The sequence below is a fragment of the Labrus mixtus genome, chromosome 7, assembly GCF_963584025.1.
Source record: "Labrus mixtus chromosome 7, fLabMix1.1, whole genome shotgun sequence".
Lineage (NCBI taxonomy): Eukaryota > Metazoa > Chordata > Actinopteri > Labriformes > Labridae > Labrus > Labrus mixtus.
This window is the reverse complement of record NC_083618.1, coordinates 25,098,501-25,116,865: the sequence shown is the minus strand read 5'-3', so window position 1 is coordinate 25,116,865 and position 18,365 is coordinate 25,098,501. Positions and strand designations below refer to the sequence as shown.

At 44.3% G+C, this 18,365-nt stretch overlaps 2 protein-coding genes and 1 long non-coding RNA gene across 7 annotated transcripts; 2 read left to right on the top strand and 1 right to left on the bottom strand.

The window, feature by feature from the left end:
• The first annotated feature begins 4,198 nt into the window (after positions 1-4,198).
• On the top strand, positions 4,199-4,770 carry LOC132977021 (uncharacterized). The gene is made up of 2 exons (XR_009673760.1): positions 4,199-4,325; positions 4,413-4,770. It is a non-coding gene; the product is annotated as an uncharacterized LOC132977021 (long non-coding RNA).
• On the bottom strand, positions 4,530-9,497 carry apobec2a (apolipoprotein B mRNA editing enzyme, catalytic polypeptide-like 2a). Its single transcript, XM_061041353.1, has 4 exons — positions 9,148-9,497; positions 7,802-8,026; positions 7,273-7,581; positions 4,530-4,670 (listed from the first exon to the last, which is right to left on the bottom strand). Exons 1-3 carry the CDS (start codon positions 9,342-9,344, stop codon positions 7,278-7,280), a joined length of 726 nt encoding a protein of 241 aa, XP_060897336.1. The 5' UTR covers positions 9,345-9,497; the 3' UTR covers positions 4,530-4,670; positions 7,273-7,277.
• A 2,436-nt stretch (positions 9,498-11,933) lies between these two features.
• LOC132977025 (membrane-spanning 4-domains subfamily A member 15-like) lies at positions 11,934-16,762 on the top strand. Of its 5 annotated transcripts, none has more exons than XM_061041366.1 (8): positions 11,934-12,167; positions 12,525-12,638; positions 13,110-13,166; positions 13,326-13,439; positions 14,185-14,298; positions 14,769-14,867; positions 16,108-16,206; positions 16,514-16,762. In XM_061041366.1, the coding sequence occupies exons 1-8, from the start codon at positions 12,030-12,032 to the stop codon at positions 16,574-16,576; spliced, it is 798 nt and encodes a 265-aa protein (XP_060897349.1). In that variant the 5' UTR covers positions 11,934-12,029; the 3' UTR covers positions 16,577-16,762. The 5 variants fall into 5 exon arrangements, with proteins under 5 accessions (XP_060897349.1, XP_060897348.1, XP_060897347.1 ...); XM_061041365.1 differs by having other exon boundaries at positions 16,105-16,206; XM_061041364.1 differs by having other exon boundaries at positions 14,766-14,867.
• The last annotated feature ends 1,603 nt before the right edge of the window (positions 16,763-18,365 follow it).

Here is an 18,365-nt window from a genome sequence, read left to right as displayed (position 1 = left end):
TGGTAGAGGCTGCTGTGTAAAGAGTCATTCCTTTTAAGTTTAGTTACAAGAAAACAAACATTTCCCCCCCCCCCAAAAAAGAAACATAAATCAGTGTAAGAACCTTTATAATAGTTCAAGTGACTTTAATTTGTGCATCTTGGAGGAATTAAAAGTCCATGAAGTGAGATCAGATGTTTACCTGGGCAGGTGGTGTGTGATAAACACTTCATGTCAGAATAGAGTGGGATTAATCTCTGGTTTCTGTTAAAGCAATAAACACAAGCACATTCTTTTTAACAAACTGACTGTAATGTTTTTCTTATGGTTCCATACTTTGGTTTTAATCAGCCTATCAATGTGTAGACCAGATTTAACAAATCAGATCAAAGGGGGTTGTACAGCACGCCTACAAAGATCTTAATTTCAGAAGCTTCATGAGGTCAAGGTTGACACGAGCTTTAGGTTACTCAGTTATTAAAAGTCAATAAAGTATTGGATTGTAAAGGTGGACTCATTAGAAATGTTATCACAACATTCAAACTGGGCCCCTCCTCCTCGGCTCACCTCCCCCAGAAGCTCCGCCCCCTGCAGGACGTAGTGTGAAAGTTTACTGCTTGTACCTACACTGCAAGCTAACGCACGCTAGCACAAGCTATCCGCTGCTGTTTGTCACCTGCCTGTCCAACAGGAAGCAGACCAACTCCACGTCCACGGGTAAAAGACAACACAAGGTTCACCCTCGTTTTAGAACGAGCTTTATCCGCTTGGTGTTTCTCCTCACTCTGATTATATTTTCTCTTCTTTGCTGCTACGTCCACGTCCGTCTTATTCATCGGTTTGAATGGCGTCCAATCACTGAATTGTATCCACTCCTAAACTCACCTGCTGCGCTGTCATTGGCTGGAGGAAACACACCAGCTACCCACCCAGAAACGTCCCGAGTCAACCAGAACAAAGCAGAACAGTAAAATCCAGTCAGAGGACAGAGTCTCTGCAGACAGTCACCACCACACATGTATGGAGGCCCAGAAGGGACGATGGAGCAGCTTCACTTTAGGAGAAGTCTGAATTTTATTTTGAAGGAGACAGATACTGACTCTGTCTTTATGTTCTCTGCCACAAGAAGAGAATCTGAAATTGTCGAGACTGACAAACTGACAGTTTAATTGATGAAGGAAACAATGCAGGACGATTGTACAAAACTCTGTAAGAAGACAGTTTAGTTGGTTTCCAAGGAACAGAACTGTTCCCACTGACATAATGGTTAATGTGAACCGGAGACAGAGTGAAAGCTGCTCAGGTATTTAGCATGACAGAGTTAAAGTAAACTATTGTCTGTCACCACACAGACAGCCGGAGGGAGGGTGGGGTGGGGTGGGGGTGGGGGAATCTGGTTCCTCTTGTTTTCAGAAAGAGAGTTTGGTATTTGTCTGTTATTCCACTGCTCTGATTGTAAAGCTTTCCCGGAACACAATAGCTACCGTCATTACTGTCTAACACTAAAACAGCAAACAGCCAGGACGCGTGTGCGGTAACACACACAGCCTAACCTCTGATTACATTAACACAAAATATACTGACTGCACAATATATCTACTGAAGTCACTGCAAACTCCAATCTAAGAAATGTGTGTCTAATTTAAAGACAAAAACGTCTCGTTGGACTTTTATACCTGACCTGATATTCTTCTTATTTATTAATAATAATAATTTAAACTTTATTAATCCCGCGAGGGGAAATTCCGTTTTTACACTCTGTTTAATGAACATGCTACATAAACAGAGTTTGAAATACACACACATGCACAAACAGGATCCTATGGACATGCATTGATGGAGGGGTCTCGGGGTGTCGGGGGGGGGGGAGCGAGTGCTCCAGAGCAGTTTTGGGATTCGGTGCCTTGCTCAAGGGTACCTCAGAGGAGGTGGACTGGCACCTCTCCAGCTACCAGACCAATTACCGGACTTGAACTTGAATTTCATGGTAAATGGGTTTGTCCCATAAGCAGATGACTCATAACAAGCATCTCAGACCTTATTCCCGTCTTTAGATCTTGAAATGAGACGTTGATCTTGGTCTTGTTGGGTGAATTTGTGAAGTTTCCTTGGATTAGAGTTTTTTCAGTGTATCTTTAAGATTTCAGTCACCAGGTTGGAGTTTGACTCCGTAACAAAGCAGCATCAGGAATAAAGGAATATACAGTGAATACAGGATGCAGCTGCAGGGCTGACAGACAGGGGGAAAGTAAATGCACAGCTCCCCTCTGTGGCGGTTGAGTGTAATGACAACACATTAACTGCCCTGATTCTCTGTAATGAATCAGTTCATATTTACTGATTATATGAGGAATATAAAAGGTGTATATAAGTGTAGAATAGTATCATAGGAACACATTCAGGTGAGGTCTCCATCCCCAAACCTCTTATTGGACTCCTTTACCTGTCTCACCTTGTCACTTGTCTCACCGCTCACCTGTCTCACCTGCTTCAGCTCACTTGTCTCACCTCTCACTTGTCACCTGTCTCACCTCTCTCACCTGCTTCAGCTGTCTCACCTGCTTCAGCTGTCTCACCTCTCACCTGTCTCACCTCTCTCACCTGCTTCACCTCTCTCACCTGTCACCTGTCTCACCTGCTTCAGCTGTCTCACCTCTCACCTGCTTCACCTCTCTCACCTGTCACTGTCTCACCTCTCACCTGTCTCACTTGCTTCAGCTGTCTCACCTGCTTCAGCTGTCTCACCTGCTTCACCTCTCTCACTTGTCTCACCTGCTTCAGCTGTCTCACCTCACCTGCTTCAGCTGTCTAACCTGTCACCTGTCTCTCTCTCTGTGTGAAGACTTAAGAGTGTTTTTATTTAAATAATAAGTTGAAGTAAAGTTTGTGTTACTGACTTCTCAATCCTCTGTGTTCACCTCAAACAAACCTTTAGTTTCATAACCATATTCGATCAGAATAAAATATTAACCATGTTTAAACGATGTCTGTAACCCGGGTGGTAAATCTGACAGTAAAAAAGGTTAAACCGGGATAAACATTGAAATAGAAACTTTAAATATGAGTGAAGTCTGAGTTATAACAACAGTTCATGTATCAGAAGTAAAAGACAATAAGACAGTTAATGTTTTTATTATCTGTCACACGGATCAGACAGCAGGACACTCAAACCATCACTTTTTATTATTCTTATATCTGAACATGTTCGAAAGCAACTCTACACACGAGCCTAAATACACACACACACACACACACACACACACAGAGACACACACACACAGACACACTCACACACAGTTGGTTCCTTAGTCAATCTGGAAAAACTAAAGCACCACAACATGAACATAACACTGTGCAAAACTTTTCTGAATACAAAATAAAATCCAAATAAAAAAGCTTAGAAAAGTCACGTAGAGCCGCACGATATGTTAAAGTCACGTAGCGCTGTACGATGTGTTTAAAGTCCCGTAGAGCTGTACGATGTGTTTAAAGTCACGTAGAGCCGTACGATATGTCAAAGTCACGTAGAACCGTACAATATGTCAAAGTCACGTAGAGCAGTACGACGTGTTTAAAGTCACGTAGAGCCGTATGATATGTTAAAGTCACGTAGAGCTGTACGATGTGTTTAATGTCATGTAGAGCTGTACGATGTGTTTAAAGTCATGTAGAGCTGTACGACGTGTTTAAAGTCACGTAGAGCCGTATGATATGTTAAAGTCACGTAGAGCTGTACGATGTGTTTAAAGACACGTACAGCCGTACGGTGTGTTTAAAGTCACGTAGAGCCATACGATATGTTAAAGTCACGTAGAGCTGTACGATGTGTTTAATGTCATGTAGAGCTGTACGATGTGTTTAAAGTCACGTAGAGCCGTATGATGTGTTTAAAGTCACGTTGAGCTGTACGATATGTTAAAGTCACGTTGAGCTGTACGATATGTTAAAGTCACGTAGAGCTGTACGATGTGTTTAAAGTCACGTAGAGCTGTACGATATGTTAAAGTCACGTTGAGCTGTACGATATGTTAAAGTCACGTTGAGCTGTACAATATGTTAAAGTCGCGTAGAGCTGTACGATATGTTAAAGTCGCGTAGAGCTGTACGATGTGTTTAAAGTCACGTTGAGCTGTACGATATGTTAAAGTCACGTTGAGCTGTACGATATGTTAAAGTCGCGTAGAGCTGTACGATGTGTTTAAAGTCACGTAGGGCTGTACGATATGTTAAAGTCACGTAGAGCTGTACGATGTGTTTAAAGTCACGTAGAGCCGTACGATATGTTCAAAGTCACGTTGAGCCGCACGATATGTTAAAGTCACGTAGTGCTGTACGATGTGTTTAAAGTCACGTTGAGCCGTACAATATGTTAAAGTCACGTAGAGCTGTACGATGTGTTTAAAGTCACGTAGAGCTGTACAATGTGTTTAAAGTCATGTAGAGCCATACGATATGTTCAAAGTCACGTAGAGCCGTACGATGTGTTTAAAGTCACATAGAGCTGTACGATGTGTGGCTCAGAAAATTATTTACAGAATACATTTACACACTGAAGTAAAAACAAAAACAGTTAATTAAAAGGAGTTGCAGATCAATTTGCACCATGAGGTTTAAAACATTTAATTAGAACTATCATTATATCAACAGGAGTCCTCTTTGAAGATGCTATGGTGACCACTGATGGTGGAGTCCTGAGAGAGAGAGAGAGAGAGAGAGAGAGAGGGAGACAGAGAGAGAGAGAGAGGGAGATAGAGAGAGAGAGAGAGACAGAGAGACAGAGAGAGGGAGACAGAGACAGAGAGAGAGAGAGGGAGACAGAGAGACAGAGAGGGAGACAGAGAGGGAGACAGAGACAGAGAGACAGAGAGGGAGACAGAGAGAGAGAGAGAGAGAGAGAGAGAGAGAGGGAGAGGAGACAGAGAGAGAGAGGGAGACAGAGAGACAGAGAGAGAGAGAGAGAGAGAGAGGGAGACAGAGAGAGAGAGAGAGGGAGACAGAGAGAGAGAGAGAGAGAGAGACAGAGAGACAGAGAGAGAGAGAGAGACAGAGAGACAGAGAGAGAGAGAGGGAGACAGAGAGACAGAGAGAGGGAGAGGGAGACAGAGAGAGAGAGAGAGGGAGACAGAGAGAGAGAGTTATTAACGACAGTCTCAGAGGTTCTACAATTAATTATTAAGACACTTTTTCTTTATCTTTTTCTTAAAGGTGCAGAGGGACTCTGCAGATCAAATGGTGTTTGGAAGTTCGTTCCACCACCGGGGGGGCAACAGAGGAGAAGAGTCTAGTCAGCGTCTTAGGACCCTGTTGTGAAGGTTGTATCAGACGCCTTTCATTGGCAGAGCGTAGTGGGCAGTAGGGAGTGTAGACCTGGATGAGAGAGTTAAAGTAAGGAGGAGATGTTTCTGTCGCTGTTTTGTAAGCGAGCAGCAGAGTTTTAAATTTGATGTGAGCAGTAACTGGGAGCCAGTGTAAGGAGATGAACAGCGGAGTGACATGTGCTCTTTTAGGAAGGTTGAAGACCAGTCGTGCAGCATTTTGTATCATCTGCAGGGGTTTGATAGTGCATGTAGGAAGACCTGACAGTAGAGAGTTGCAATAGTCAATGTGTGATATCAACGGCTGTCGCTCAGTTGGTAGAGTGGTTGTCTCTCAATCGGAAGGTCAAGGGTCTGATCCCCAGCTCCTGAAGCAACATGTCCGATGGGTCCTTGGGCAATACACTTAACCACGAATTGCTCCGGCTGCTTCGTCGGCGGTGAATGAATGCCTATGATTGGGATTAGTTACTTCTGATTGCATAGATGGACTGGCTGGGATGTCAAGGAGCTCAGTCTTTGAAAGATTGAATTGAAGGTGGTGTTCATGCATCCATTTAGAGATATCAGCAAGGCATGACGAGATTCTTGCTGAGACTATACCATCGTCTGGCGGGAATGACAGGAAGAGCTGGGTATCGTCAGCATAGCAGTGGTATGAGAAGCCATGAGAGCGGATTACTGAACCAAGTGAGCTTGTGTATATGGAGAAGAGAAGGGGACCAAACACTGACCCTTGGGGTACCCCTGTGGATAAACTGTGCGCTTTGGACACTTCTGCCTTCCACGACACTCTAAAGGATCGCCCAGAGAGGTAGGACACGAACCAGCAGAGGGCAGATCCAGAAATGTCAAGTTCAGAGAGCATGGATAGGAGGATTTGACGATTGACTGTGTCAAAGGCAGCACTGACAACTGCTGATCCGCAGCTCTAGCCAAATGTAAAGATTCTGTTACTGACAGTAGTGCAGTCTCAGTAGAGTGGCCCGCTTAAAGCCTGACTGATATGGGTCATAAAAATAATTTCTGGACAGGAACTCAGAGTGCTTGAGTATACCCGTTGACTGAGAGGACTTGATGAAGTGCTTAAAGGGATACTTCACCCGTTGAAACAAGAATCTGTATTGACATTTGGTCATATATGTAGTAGAAATGTGAAATAAATTTTGAAATTGGTGCCTTCTTGGCCGAGAAAAGGCAGAAATTGTCTTTTTGACTCATGTGGATGAAACACACCAAATCCCAGAATGCACAGCACGTCAGGCCACTACCACTAAGGTCCTCGATTTCAGAATCAGAATCAGAAATACTTTCTTAATACCAGAGGGAATTTCGATCGTTACAGTTTCTCCAAAATATACAATATAGCAGTAGAAATATAGTAATAAAAACATTTACAGACATATTTACTTCAACACGAGGACATTTGCTCAACAGATTCCGAGATTTCTTCCAGAATTGATCTTGGAAATTCCTGGCAGAAAACAGACTCTATGTCAGCAGCCGCTATATTTATATTTTTTCGCCATTATCGAGCCTGTTAGCATAGCTTCCAAGCAATATGGCGGACGTTAAGTTTCGATTCTGAGAGTGAGTTCCTACCCACTGATCTGTGATTGGTCTGTAGCTTCAGTGGTCGAAAATATGAGGAACTAGCGTTGTAGTTTCACACCGCTGACTGCAACAGGCAGGCCATATGTCTCGGCCAGCGCTAGCGGCCCCGGCGACCAGTAGCCGCAGCGGCCAAAACTCAAGACCGGCCTGTCGGCAGCAGCCTTCTCGCTGCTATGTTTATATTTTTTCGCCATTATTGAGCTTTCTCCATAGAGTTTCACACCGCTATCCGCAACAGCTTCTGCAGGAGGTTTTTAGGGTAACTAAAGCCAACCTGTTCAGGGAGGAAGTAACTTAAGCCCTCCTGTATGTGTGTGTTTGAGTGTGTGTATGGTTGGGTGTGTGTGTGTGAGGTTATACTGACTGTGGTCACTGTAAAATGTCGGCCAGCTTCTCCTGGTAAAACTCATAGTTGTCTTTGCAGTCCTCCCACAGGTTCAGAGGTTCTTCTTCGTTCTCCACAAACGTATCCCAGGTGTACGAGAAGTCCAGAGGCTTCATCACTCTCAGCTTACAGCCGGCAGCGTGCAGCATTTTCAGTCCGTCTTGGATCTCTGACTCCTCCCACTCAAACAGACGAGCAGCGAACACGCTCAGTTTGATGTTTTTCCTCACTTTTAACACCTCAGCGATCTTCGCTGCACAAGCAGAGCACGGACTGGACGACACATACCTGTGAGTGCAGAAAGGGATGTATGTAATATTTATATCTATGACTTTAGAAATGAATCTACACTAACACAGAAAGAGAAATAATTGATCTTCTTCATATTGATCTGTTATGATTATGAAGCTCTCATCGAGTTTCAGGATTAACTTGAGTCATAGAAGCTTTGAGTCCAGACTGAAGTTACTAAACCTTGTATATCTGACGGTGAAACAGAGCTCAGTACCAGGTCACAGTGTATTTGAGAGCTGGGTCATAGTGAGGAATACACTGTGTGAAGAAGGCCTCCTCCACATGAGGTCCTGTGTGTTCATCCTCCAGATATCCTCTCAGCAGCCCATCAGCCATGTCTCCTCTGTCCACCAGGTAACACAGGAACGTCTTATTACGGCCTGACGAGTACTCCACGTTCTTAAACTGGAACTTAAAGACGAAAGGTTCGATCCGGTCTCTATAGAGAACAGAATCTATATCAACATACATGTTTATATTAGCATTATTATTTGTATCTGATATTTGATCTGCAAGGATCAAAAGTTTGGTCTGAAGTTTGTGTGTACTAACACAAGTATGAACATAATGAATGTATGGTTCTGTATCCACAGATTGACCATCACATCCTATTACAGAGAGTGGAAAATACTTGGAATAACATGGAGAGCTTTAAATTAGTTTAAATCCTATGTTAATGGTGAATCATTATATATGCTTCCTCTGGGTAATATTATAAGGAAACACCCAAAACATTTTCATTGTTATGCAGATGAAACTCAGCTATACATAAAAATGAAGAATGATAAGCCAGTTATGAAAACTAGAAATGTGCCTTAAGGACGTTTGGACCTGGATGACCAGAAATTGTTTCGCAACACAACTCAAACAAGATTGAAGTTATTGTGCTAGGCCCTTGAAACCTCAGAGAGACTTTATCTAATGATATGACTGTCCTTAATGACATCAGTTATCAGGCCTGCTCGTGGTACCTACAGTCTGTAAATGTACTATGGGAGGTAGAGCCTTCAGTTATCAGGCCTGCTCTTGGTACCTACAGTCTCTAGATGTACTATGGGAGGTAGAGTCTTCAGTTATCAGGCCCCTCTCTGTTGGAATCATTCACCAGCAAGGGTCCAGGAAGCAGACACACTCCTAGTCATGCTGCTTTAGGCCTGGACTACCGTGGGAACAGGCATCCCCTCCCCTCTCCCCTCCCCCCCTCTCTCGCTGTGCACTCACATCATATTTCTGCTATGTCACTATCTGTTAAGCTTAGTTACTAACCACATCTTTTCCTAGGAGCTCCTGAGCTCTCGTAGGTTCCTCTGGATCGTTGGTGGGGATTGCCCCCCGTTTGTCTTTATCCTTATCTCAGGGATCAGATCAGATCTCTCAGATCAGACTCTACAGATCAGATCTCTCACATCAGACTCTACAGATCAGACTTTACAGATCAGACTCTACAGATCAGATCTCTCACATCAGACTCTACAGATCAGATCTCTACAGATCAGATCTCTCACATCAGACTCTACAGATCATCACTATTTATTAAATATTTGTTTTTTAAAAACTCACCCAGCAATGATTTCAAACGGAGGAAGTTCCATCGGTTCCACCTGAAGTTCTCCATTCTCTCCGTTACTCGTTGCAGCCTCAGAAGACACTTCTCCTCCATCCTTATCTCCTTCATTCCTCACCTCCTTCACCACTTCAGCTGACTCCTTCTCTTTCTTCTCCTTCCTCTTTGTTACAGAACGACTTTTATCGGACATTATGAGTTCAGAACGTCTGTGTGGAGATAAAGAAGTGAACAGAGTAGACACAGAGAGAGAGCTGCACTAAAACTGACAGAGGGACGAGACAGAGAGAGAGAAAGAGAGTGTGGGTGAGCGTGGGGGGGGGAATGTGAGCGGGTGAAAGAGTTTGTGTGTGTGTGTGGGGGGGAGGAGAGGGACAGGTGGGAGTTAGTGGGGGGGCAGGGGAGTGAGGGAGTGACAGAGAGGGGGTAAGTGAGGGGGAGAAAGGGGTGTGTGTGAGGGGGGAGACCTCCCATCTTTAATGACACATTTCTGTTCTTGTTTTAAATGTGTTTTTTTATTTTAAATTATTTAAATGGTTTTTTTTTATATTTCAGTGAAAACAAAACGTTTATTGTTTTGTTAAAGTAATCTGTGTGACCTTTGACCTTTGAAGGACATAGGTCACACCATCTCCTGTTTGATCCTAAAGGGTGTTTCTGTGTTTTTCAGGTTGTTAGAGGAACTCTGAATATTTCACGTTTCAATAAGTTTCAAATTTTCTTGTTCAGCTTCAGTCTATAAATATGTGAAGCTGCAGCACCTTTAAAGGCTCCTGTAGGTCAAACATGCAGACGCAGGCGGGCAGCTGCTGCAGCTCTATTTACAGACTGTAGGGGGAGGGGGGGAGGTAATCTGTATCACAGCAGGAAGATTTAAAGTTCACTGACACATGTACAAAAAGATATACATGTAAATACTAGAGGATAAACATGAATAAACATTTGAAATGTTATTTTAATATAAACCGTGTTTGTCTGTGAAGATGATTAACAGCAGTGACCTGACATTTGATCACACACACACACACGCATGCACAAACACAAACACACACACACACACACACACACACACAAACACACACAAACACACACACACACACACACACACACACACACACACACACACACACACACACACACACACACACACACACATTAAAGACTAAAGGTACCCTAATGTCCAGAGAGAGAGTTTTTTACAAACTGAACAAGCTCCGATTCATTGATTTAAACTTCATTGATCTCTGAACTCCTCACTTCATTGGCCGTTAGGTTAGGGTCATGTCTTTTACAATAACATCAAACATATACATCATTTAATAAAACAAAAGGTCAAAAATACAATTCAGTCAGAAATACTCTCGTCATGAGTTAACCATTTATTGTACTTCTGGTTTGTATTCAGCGTATCGGTTCTGCTCTTAGCTCTCAGCAGTATCAGTGCAGCGTGCCACAGACTCTGCTGGGAGCTCAAGCATTTAATTCCCCTCATGGGGACACACAGAACCTGAATGTGCATGTGATGATACGAACATCTTGCAGACATAACAAGCAAAGAATTCATCCTAGAATATGAAATGTGCTGACTGAAGCTGGTGGAGGTCGGCGTGGTAAAGGAAGAACTTCTCAGCACAGAGCGGATGTGATGCAGGAGGAGTGAGAGGCAGAATGGTTTAAATAGACTGCCTTGTTGTCACAGTGTGATCATGATTGGTTGGAATTGGGGCGGTTCTCCGATCAGCTGATAGCAGCTTGCGGGCAGGACTACCGTATTCTGCCTGAACTAACGGAGGACTCCACGAACCAAAAGTTTACTTTAAAGAGCCCATATTATGCCCTTTTTGGGGTTCGTATATTTAATCTACGTACCTACTAAAGTATGTTCACAATAGCTAAAGAGCGAAAAAGATGTAATATGTGTGTAATATATGCAAATCGGTAGCTAACGCAATAGCTTCATTGCGTTGTCTATGTATATGTGAAGTGTGGAAACTTCACATATACATACCACAGGTGAGACTAAAGACAGGTGAGACTAAAGAGACAGGATTAAAGACACAGGCGAGACTAAAGACACAGGTGAGACTAACAAGACACAGGTGAGACTAAAGAGACACAGGTGAGACTGAAGACACAGGCGAGACTAAAGACACAGGTGAGACTAAAGACACAGGCGAGACTAAAGACACAGGCGAGACTAAAGACACAGGTGAGACTAAAGACAGGCGAGACTAAAGACACAGGTGAGACTAAAGACAGGTGAGACTAAAGACACAGGTGAGACTAAAGCGACAGGTGAGACTAAAGACATAGGTGAGACTAAAGAGACATAGGTGAGACTAAAGAGACATAGGTGAGACTAAAGACACAGGTGAGACTAAAGATACAGGTGAGACTAAAGACACAGGTGAGACTAAAGATACAGGTGAGACTAAAGACACAGGTGAGACAAAGGCTACTCCTCATGTCTCTTAAATTACATCCACGTTTACTTCACTTGCGCGAGGAAACGAAGCCGAGGAGAGAGGAAACGAGGAAACGAAAAGGAAATGAGGAAACGAAGCCGAGGAGAGAGGAAATGAGGAAACGAAGCAGAGGAAAGACGAAACGAGGAAACGAAGCAGAGGAAGGATTTTTATGATTGTAAACTCAAAGGTGAACACCCCCCCCCCCCCCCCCCACACACACACACACAGTAGGTGTTTATTACAGAGTGACATCAGAGTTAAAAGGTTAAAAGTGATGAATCATTAACCTCGGACAGTTTTTCAGTCTGATCAGGAAGCTGCCGGTGAGAACTCAAGTCAGTCACCTGAACCCTCGGCTCACCTGAGACTGTTAAACCAGACACAGACCAGAGATCTGTCAAACCAGGACCATGTCTTCATCAGTGTCGCCCTCAGCAGGTGGAGTGCTGGTGGTCACCCATGTGTACCCTCCTAATTCTCAGTACCAAGGGCAGCAGGTGTGTGAGGGGGCGCAGACGTTCAGCCGGGCATGCCCACTTGCTGTCGGGGTGAGTTTGACACTGACCAGGTGATCCGAATTTTCTCCAGTTTTAGTTCATTATTATATTGTGAAATCTGTGTGTTTCTCAGGTGTTTCATGTTGTAAACCTCTGAGTGATAAAACCTGAACAGAATCTCTGAGGTCACAAATAAATGTTTTATATCTTTGATTACAGTCATGTGATATGTCATCAGAGCAGGAAGTCTCTTAGATTATGAACATGTGACAGACACCTAAATCAAAGATGAAATCTTTTTTTGATTTTCTCTCAAAGTGTCAGTTTGATGCTCCGAAGCTGTGCCCCCTTTTCATCCAGGTTCCTCTTCCTCCTCTTTCTCTTGCTCTTTTTCTGTGGCCTCTGCAGACGGTGCAGATCATTATTGGTGTGATGGTGTTTTTGTTCGGGGTTGTCGTGGTTGCCACCCAACAACTCTCTCTGGGGGTGCTCGGTGGTTTCTTCGTATGGGGAGCTGCGTTTGTGAGTTTTTACAGATTTTTATAATTTATTTAAAGTTTAGTTATAAAGTTCCATCCATTTTCTGCCGTTTATCCGAGGTCGAAGGTTGCAGTGGGAGCAGGTGAAATCAGTCGCACCCGACTTCCCGCTCCCCAGCAACCTTTTCCAGCTCTACCTGAGGGATTCTGAGGCGTTCCTAGGCCCAGGTTTGAATCCCCCAGTAGATCTATAGAGTTCCCAGGATTTCCAGGACCCCACCCACAGACTCCAGGACGGCTGTTAGGTGCATACGCACCTGTGTGAATAGAATGTCATGTTTCATGTTATAAACACATTTTAAACAAAACATTAAAAGTTAAAATATTTATTTTCAAATATTGTAAAATGTAGATTTTAAAGTTTGATAATGTTTTCCACATCTTTGAAATCTTTCTGAATATACTGATCCCTTTTTAAATATTAAAGTGTTTTATTTTTATCTGATGTTCTCAGTACATCACAGCCGGCTCTCTCACAGTGGCTGCTGGGAAATCTTTCAACCGCTGCCTGGTGAGTAACTTCCTGTTTCCTGTCAGTAGCTGCTGTTCTCCACTGGAGGGCAGTGACACCAATGTAGCCTTGGTAATGTTAGCATCATGATAATAACTTAAAATCTCCCAGCATGCTTCACTTCTGATGTCGTCTGGCGTGTCGTCTGCTCCCTTCCAGGTGAACACCACTCTCGGGTTTAACGTGGTTGCCTCGGTGGCGTCGTTTACGGCCATCATCCTGTACACTTTGGATGCTGCACTACTGCCTCTTTGCTACGACTGCCCCTACTGGGTATTTAGTTTGCTTTCTTTTTTCTCAGATTTGAGAATAAGTAGAACACATGCAAGGCTCTAAACATGAGACACCAAACAGCTCCACGTCTGATCAGCTCCATGTCTGGTCAGACCTCCAGTCTTCTTCATGTCTTTTAGAGGACTGGGGGTCTTCTGGGAGTTCTGGAGGAGACAGTTTGTTGCAGTTTATTGTGGTCAGGGTCAGCTCCTTGAAGTCTGAAGGAAAACAGGAGGATTGCTCCCTCAGGGGAGTGAGTCTCTGCCTCAGGTGAAGGAGTTCAAGTCTCTCAGGTCTTCTTCAAGTGAAAATTAAGATGGACAGATGGGTTGGTGCAGCATTAGCAGTATGGCGAGCATTGAACCCGACCGTTGTGGTCTGGAGACAAAGCTCTACCATCCCCCCCAGGGGGGGAGCTGGTTGTTGTTTGGGGGGGGGGGGGGCTAGTCCTTGTTCGGGGGGGGGGAGCTGGTCCTTGTTCATCAATAAATGATGATTCAGCGTGTGAGTCACATCCATCAGGTGATAAAAAACAGGCAGCTTCATTAAGGCAGGCTGTTATCAAATGGTAAGTAACCTACTTCAGAGCTCAAAGGTCAGCATCAGTTAGCTGCTGCAAGCACGGTCAGTAAAACTTTATTTATATTTATACAACACAGCAAGCAGACAAAGAACAAAGCACGCTAATGACACCGAGACACGCCGATATAATTACAGTGTGTGTCTGTGTGTGTTGCAGATCCAGAATCAGGCCCGGGGTTTCTCGGGGGTCCTGGCCGTGTTCCATTTATTGGAGTTCATTGTTTCCATCACCGTCTCAGCGTTCGCCTGTAAGGCTACCTGTAACTGTGGCAGAGAGGTGAGTTCCTCCAGCCCGACTGTATATGTTTATGTGTGCAGAGACTAACTGATGTGTGTGTGTGTGTGTGTGTGTGTGTGTGTGTGTGTGTGTGTGTGCAGAGAATAACTGATGTGTGTGTGTGTGTGTGTGTGTGTGTGTGTGTGTGCAGAGAATAACTGATGTGTGTGTTTGGTGTGTGTGTGTGTGTGTGTGTGTGTGTGTCTGTGTGTGTGTGCAGAGAATAACTGATGTGTGTGTTTGGTGTGTGTGTGTGTGTGTGTGTGTGTGTCTGTGTGTGTGTGCAGAGACTAACTGATGTGTGTGTTTGGTGTGTGTGTGTGTGTGTGTGTGTGTGTGTGTGTATGTGCAGAGAATAACTGATGTGTGTGTTTGGTGTGTGTGTGTGTGTGTGTGTGTGTGTGTGTGTGTGTGTGTGTGTGTGTGCAGAGACTAACTGATGTGTGTGTGTCTTTGCTGTGTTTCAGCAGCAGCCGTTCTACATCATTCCTGGAAATGCTTCAATGGCTCCACAAGCTGTTCCCACTTTCCAGGCTGCGTCGGCCTCCGTGACTCCGCCCCCCCCACAGGTCAGCTGCCCCCTCCCTGAAGGAGGCGCTACAGAGCTCAGTGACTCAAGCAAACACAATCAGAACCAGGTTCAGTTGGGGGGGAGCTGGTCGTTGTTCAAGCGGGGGGGGGGGGGGGGTTCAGGAGCAGGTCGTTGTTCGGGGGGGGGGGGGGGTGCAGGAGCTGGTCGTTGTTCAGGGGAGGGGAGCTGGTCATTGTTCAGGGGGGGGAGCTGGTCGTTGTTCAGGGGGGGGAGCTGGTCGTTATTCAGCCTTAGGATTGCAAGTGTCCAGGGTCAGGAGAGGGCGTGAGTGGGAAACCCATTGCCGCAACTTGGCCCTGGTTTGTCCTCATGGATGAGGTGTTGGGACAGAGGCATTCCACCTCACCCCCTGTCCTAATTGCCTCCATCCCTGAGGACACACCAGGGCCAAGCGAGGCAGTGGGTGACCAGGAGGAGGAGAGGTCAGGGAGAGAGGAAAGAGAGGGAAGTCAGGCAGGAGGAAAGAGAGAGAGGGAAAATCATGATGAACTGATGCAATTAAAAAGAGGACATGAGGTTCCAGAGGGAGGCAGCAGAGAAGAGGGCACACTTCAATAACTAGACTTTGAATATTTAAAATTATAAATAAAATGTTGTGACTAAATCCACAGAAAACTACAGTCCCAGTGATTAATAAGTATCAAGGAGCCACTGCTAGTAGTTTCTCACAGGAAAGAAAGGTAAGAATATCAGTAGAATAATGCAAGAGTAAATTGGAAGCAACTGGGCTTTCACTTCAACCAATCCTCATAGCTTCATTATACCAAAATACCTACAGTTAGTCTGGCACTATAGGGAAATGGCATTTCTGATGGAACTAAGAAAAATTACTAAAACCTAATGGTAGTATCAGTATGAAGAGTATTATTACAACCCTGCTTCACAGTACACACAAAATTTAACCTCTATTGTGTAGATTATCAAAAATCCAAAAATGGGATTTAAACAGGCTAAAATCCATCTCTCTCTCTCTCATCAATAATAATTGAATAAATGGCCGTATTCCATTTATTGGAGTTCATTGTTTCCATCACCGTCTCAGTGTTCGCCTGTAAGGCTACCTGTAACTGTGGCAGAGAGGTGAGTTCCTCCAGCCCGACTGTGTGTGTGTTCGTTGTGTGTGTGTGTGTGTGTGTGTGTGTGTGTGTGTGTGTGTGTGTGTGTGTGTGTGTGCAGAGACTAACTGATGTGTGTGTGTCTTTGCTGTGTTTCAGCAGCAGCCGTTCTACATCATTCCTGGAAATGCTTCAATGGCTCCACAAGCTGTTCCCACTTTCCAGGCTGCGTCGGCCTCCGTGATTCCGCCCCCCCCACAGGTCAGCTGCCCCCTCCCTGAAGGAGGCGCTCAGTGACTCAAGCAAACTCATTGTTCGGGGGGGGGGGGCTGGTAGTTGTTCGGGGGGGGGGGAGCTGGTCATTGTTCGGGGGGGGGGCTGGTCGTTGTTCGGGGGGGGGGAGCTGGTCGTTGTTCGGGGGGGGGGAGCTGGTCATTGTTCGGGGGGGGAGCTGGTAGTTGTTCAGGGGGGGAGCTGGTCGTTGTTCGGGGGGGGGGGGAGCTGGTCGTTGTTCAGGTTGTGGTCCTGGATCTGGTTTAGGTTGTGATGGTGCTGTGTTGTTTTGCAGATGGTGAACCTCCATAAAGAGGAACTTACTGTTCCGGAGCCTCCAGCATATGGTGATAACTGACACAGCGTCACGAACCTGTTTCACGCTGACGTGAGGTTCGGCTGCGATGTGAAATAAATTTAATAACTTTAAAACAAAGTGATTATAAAATGTAAAAACTGAAACTTAAACACTGAACTTTGAATCAAAATGTTTTCCAGAATAAACTGTTGAAATCTGACTCTAAATAAACTCCTTTCTGCTGACGGACTTTTTGTCTTCTCATCATTTCAAACGCATTAGCAAAGACTCCGCTGATCATGCTAACGCCATTAAAGGGAGCTCATGCTAACGCCATTAAAGGGAGACTCCGCTGATCATGCACAAGGTGTCTCCTTCATCGACATTTTAACCTCTTCTGGAACCGATTATTCAGTTAGGACGACATTCACCCAAACTGGTAAAGCTGCTAACGGAGTTTCTCTCTCACATGTTCCACTCCCAGGTAATCATAAAAATCCACCGAAGTCCACTCCCTCTGACCAGTCCCACTACCCAGGTCCTATGGCAAGTGTTAGTTAATGTGGTCCTTTAGTTACTGGTCATTTAGTTACTGGTCCTTTAGTTACTGTGGTCCTTTAGTTACTGGTCCTTTAGTTACTGGTCCTTTAGTTACTGTGGTCCTTTAGTTACTGGTCCTTTAGTTACTGGTCCTTTAGTTACTGTGGTCCTTTAGTTACTGGTCCTTTAGTTACTGTGGTCCTTTAGTTACTGGTTCTTTAGTTACTGTGGTCCTTTAGTTACTGGTCCTTTAGTTACTGGTCCTTTAGTTACTGTGGTCCTTTAGTTACTGGTCCTTTAGTTACTGGTCCTTTAGTTACTGTGGTCCTTTAGTTACTGGTCCTTTAGTTACTGGTCCTTTAGTTACTGTGGTCCTTTAGTTACTGGTCCTTTAGTTACTGGTCATTTAGTTACTGTGGTCCTTTAGTTACTGGTCATTTAGTTACTGGTCCTTTAGTTACTGGTCATTTAGTTACTGGTCCTTTAGTTACTGGTCATTTAGTTACTGTGGTCCTTTAGTTACTGGTCCTTTAGTTACTGGTCCTTTAGTTACTGTGGTCCTTTAGTTACTGTGGTCCTTTAGTTACTGGTCCTTTAGTTACTGGTCATTTAGTTACTGTGGTCCTTTAGTTACTGGTCCTTTAGTTACTGTGGTCATTTAGTTACTGTGGTCATTTAGTTACTGTGGTCCTTTAGTTACTGGTCATTTAGTTACTGTGGTCATTTAGTTACTGTGGTCATTTAGTTACTGGTCCTTTAGTTACTGGTCATTTAGTTACTGTGGTCATTTAGTTACTGTGGTCCTTTAGTTACTGGTCCTTTAGTTACTGTGGTCCTTTAGTTACTGTGGTCCTTTAGTTACTGGTCCTTTAGTTACTGTGGTCCTTTAGTTACTGGTCCTTTAGTTACTGGTCATTTAGTTACTGTGGTCCTTTAGTTACTGGTCATTTAGTTACTGGTCCTTTAGTTACTGGTCATTTAGTTACTGGTCCTTTAGTTACTGGTCATTTAGTTACTGTGGTCCTTTAGTTACTGGTCCTTTAGTTACTGGTCCTTTAGTTACTGTGGTCCTTTAGTTACTGTGGTCCTTTAGTTACTGGTCCTTTAGTTACTGGTCATTTAGTTACTGTGGTCCTTTAGTTACTGGTCCTTTAGTTACTGTGGTCATTTAGTTACTGTGGTCATTTAGTTACTGTGGTCCTTTAGTTACTGGTCATTTAGTTACTGTGGTCATTTAGTTACTGTGGTCATTTAGTTACTGGTCCTTTAGTTACTGGTCATTTAGTTACTGTGGTCATTTAGTTACTGT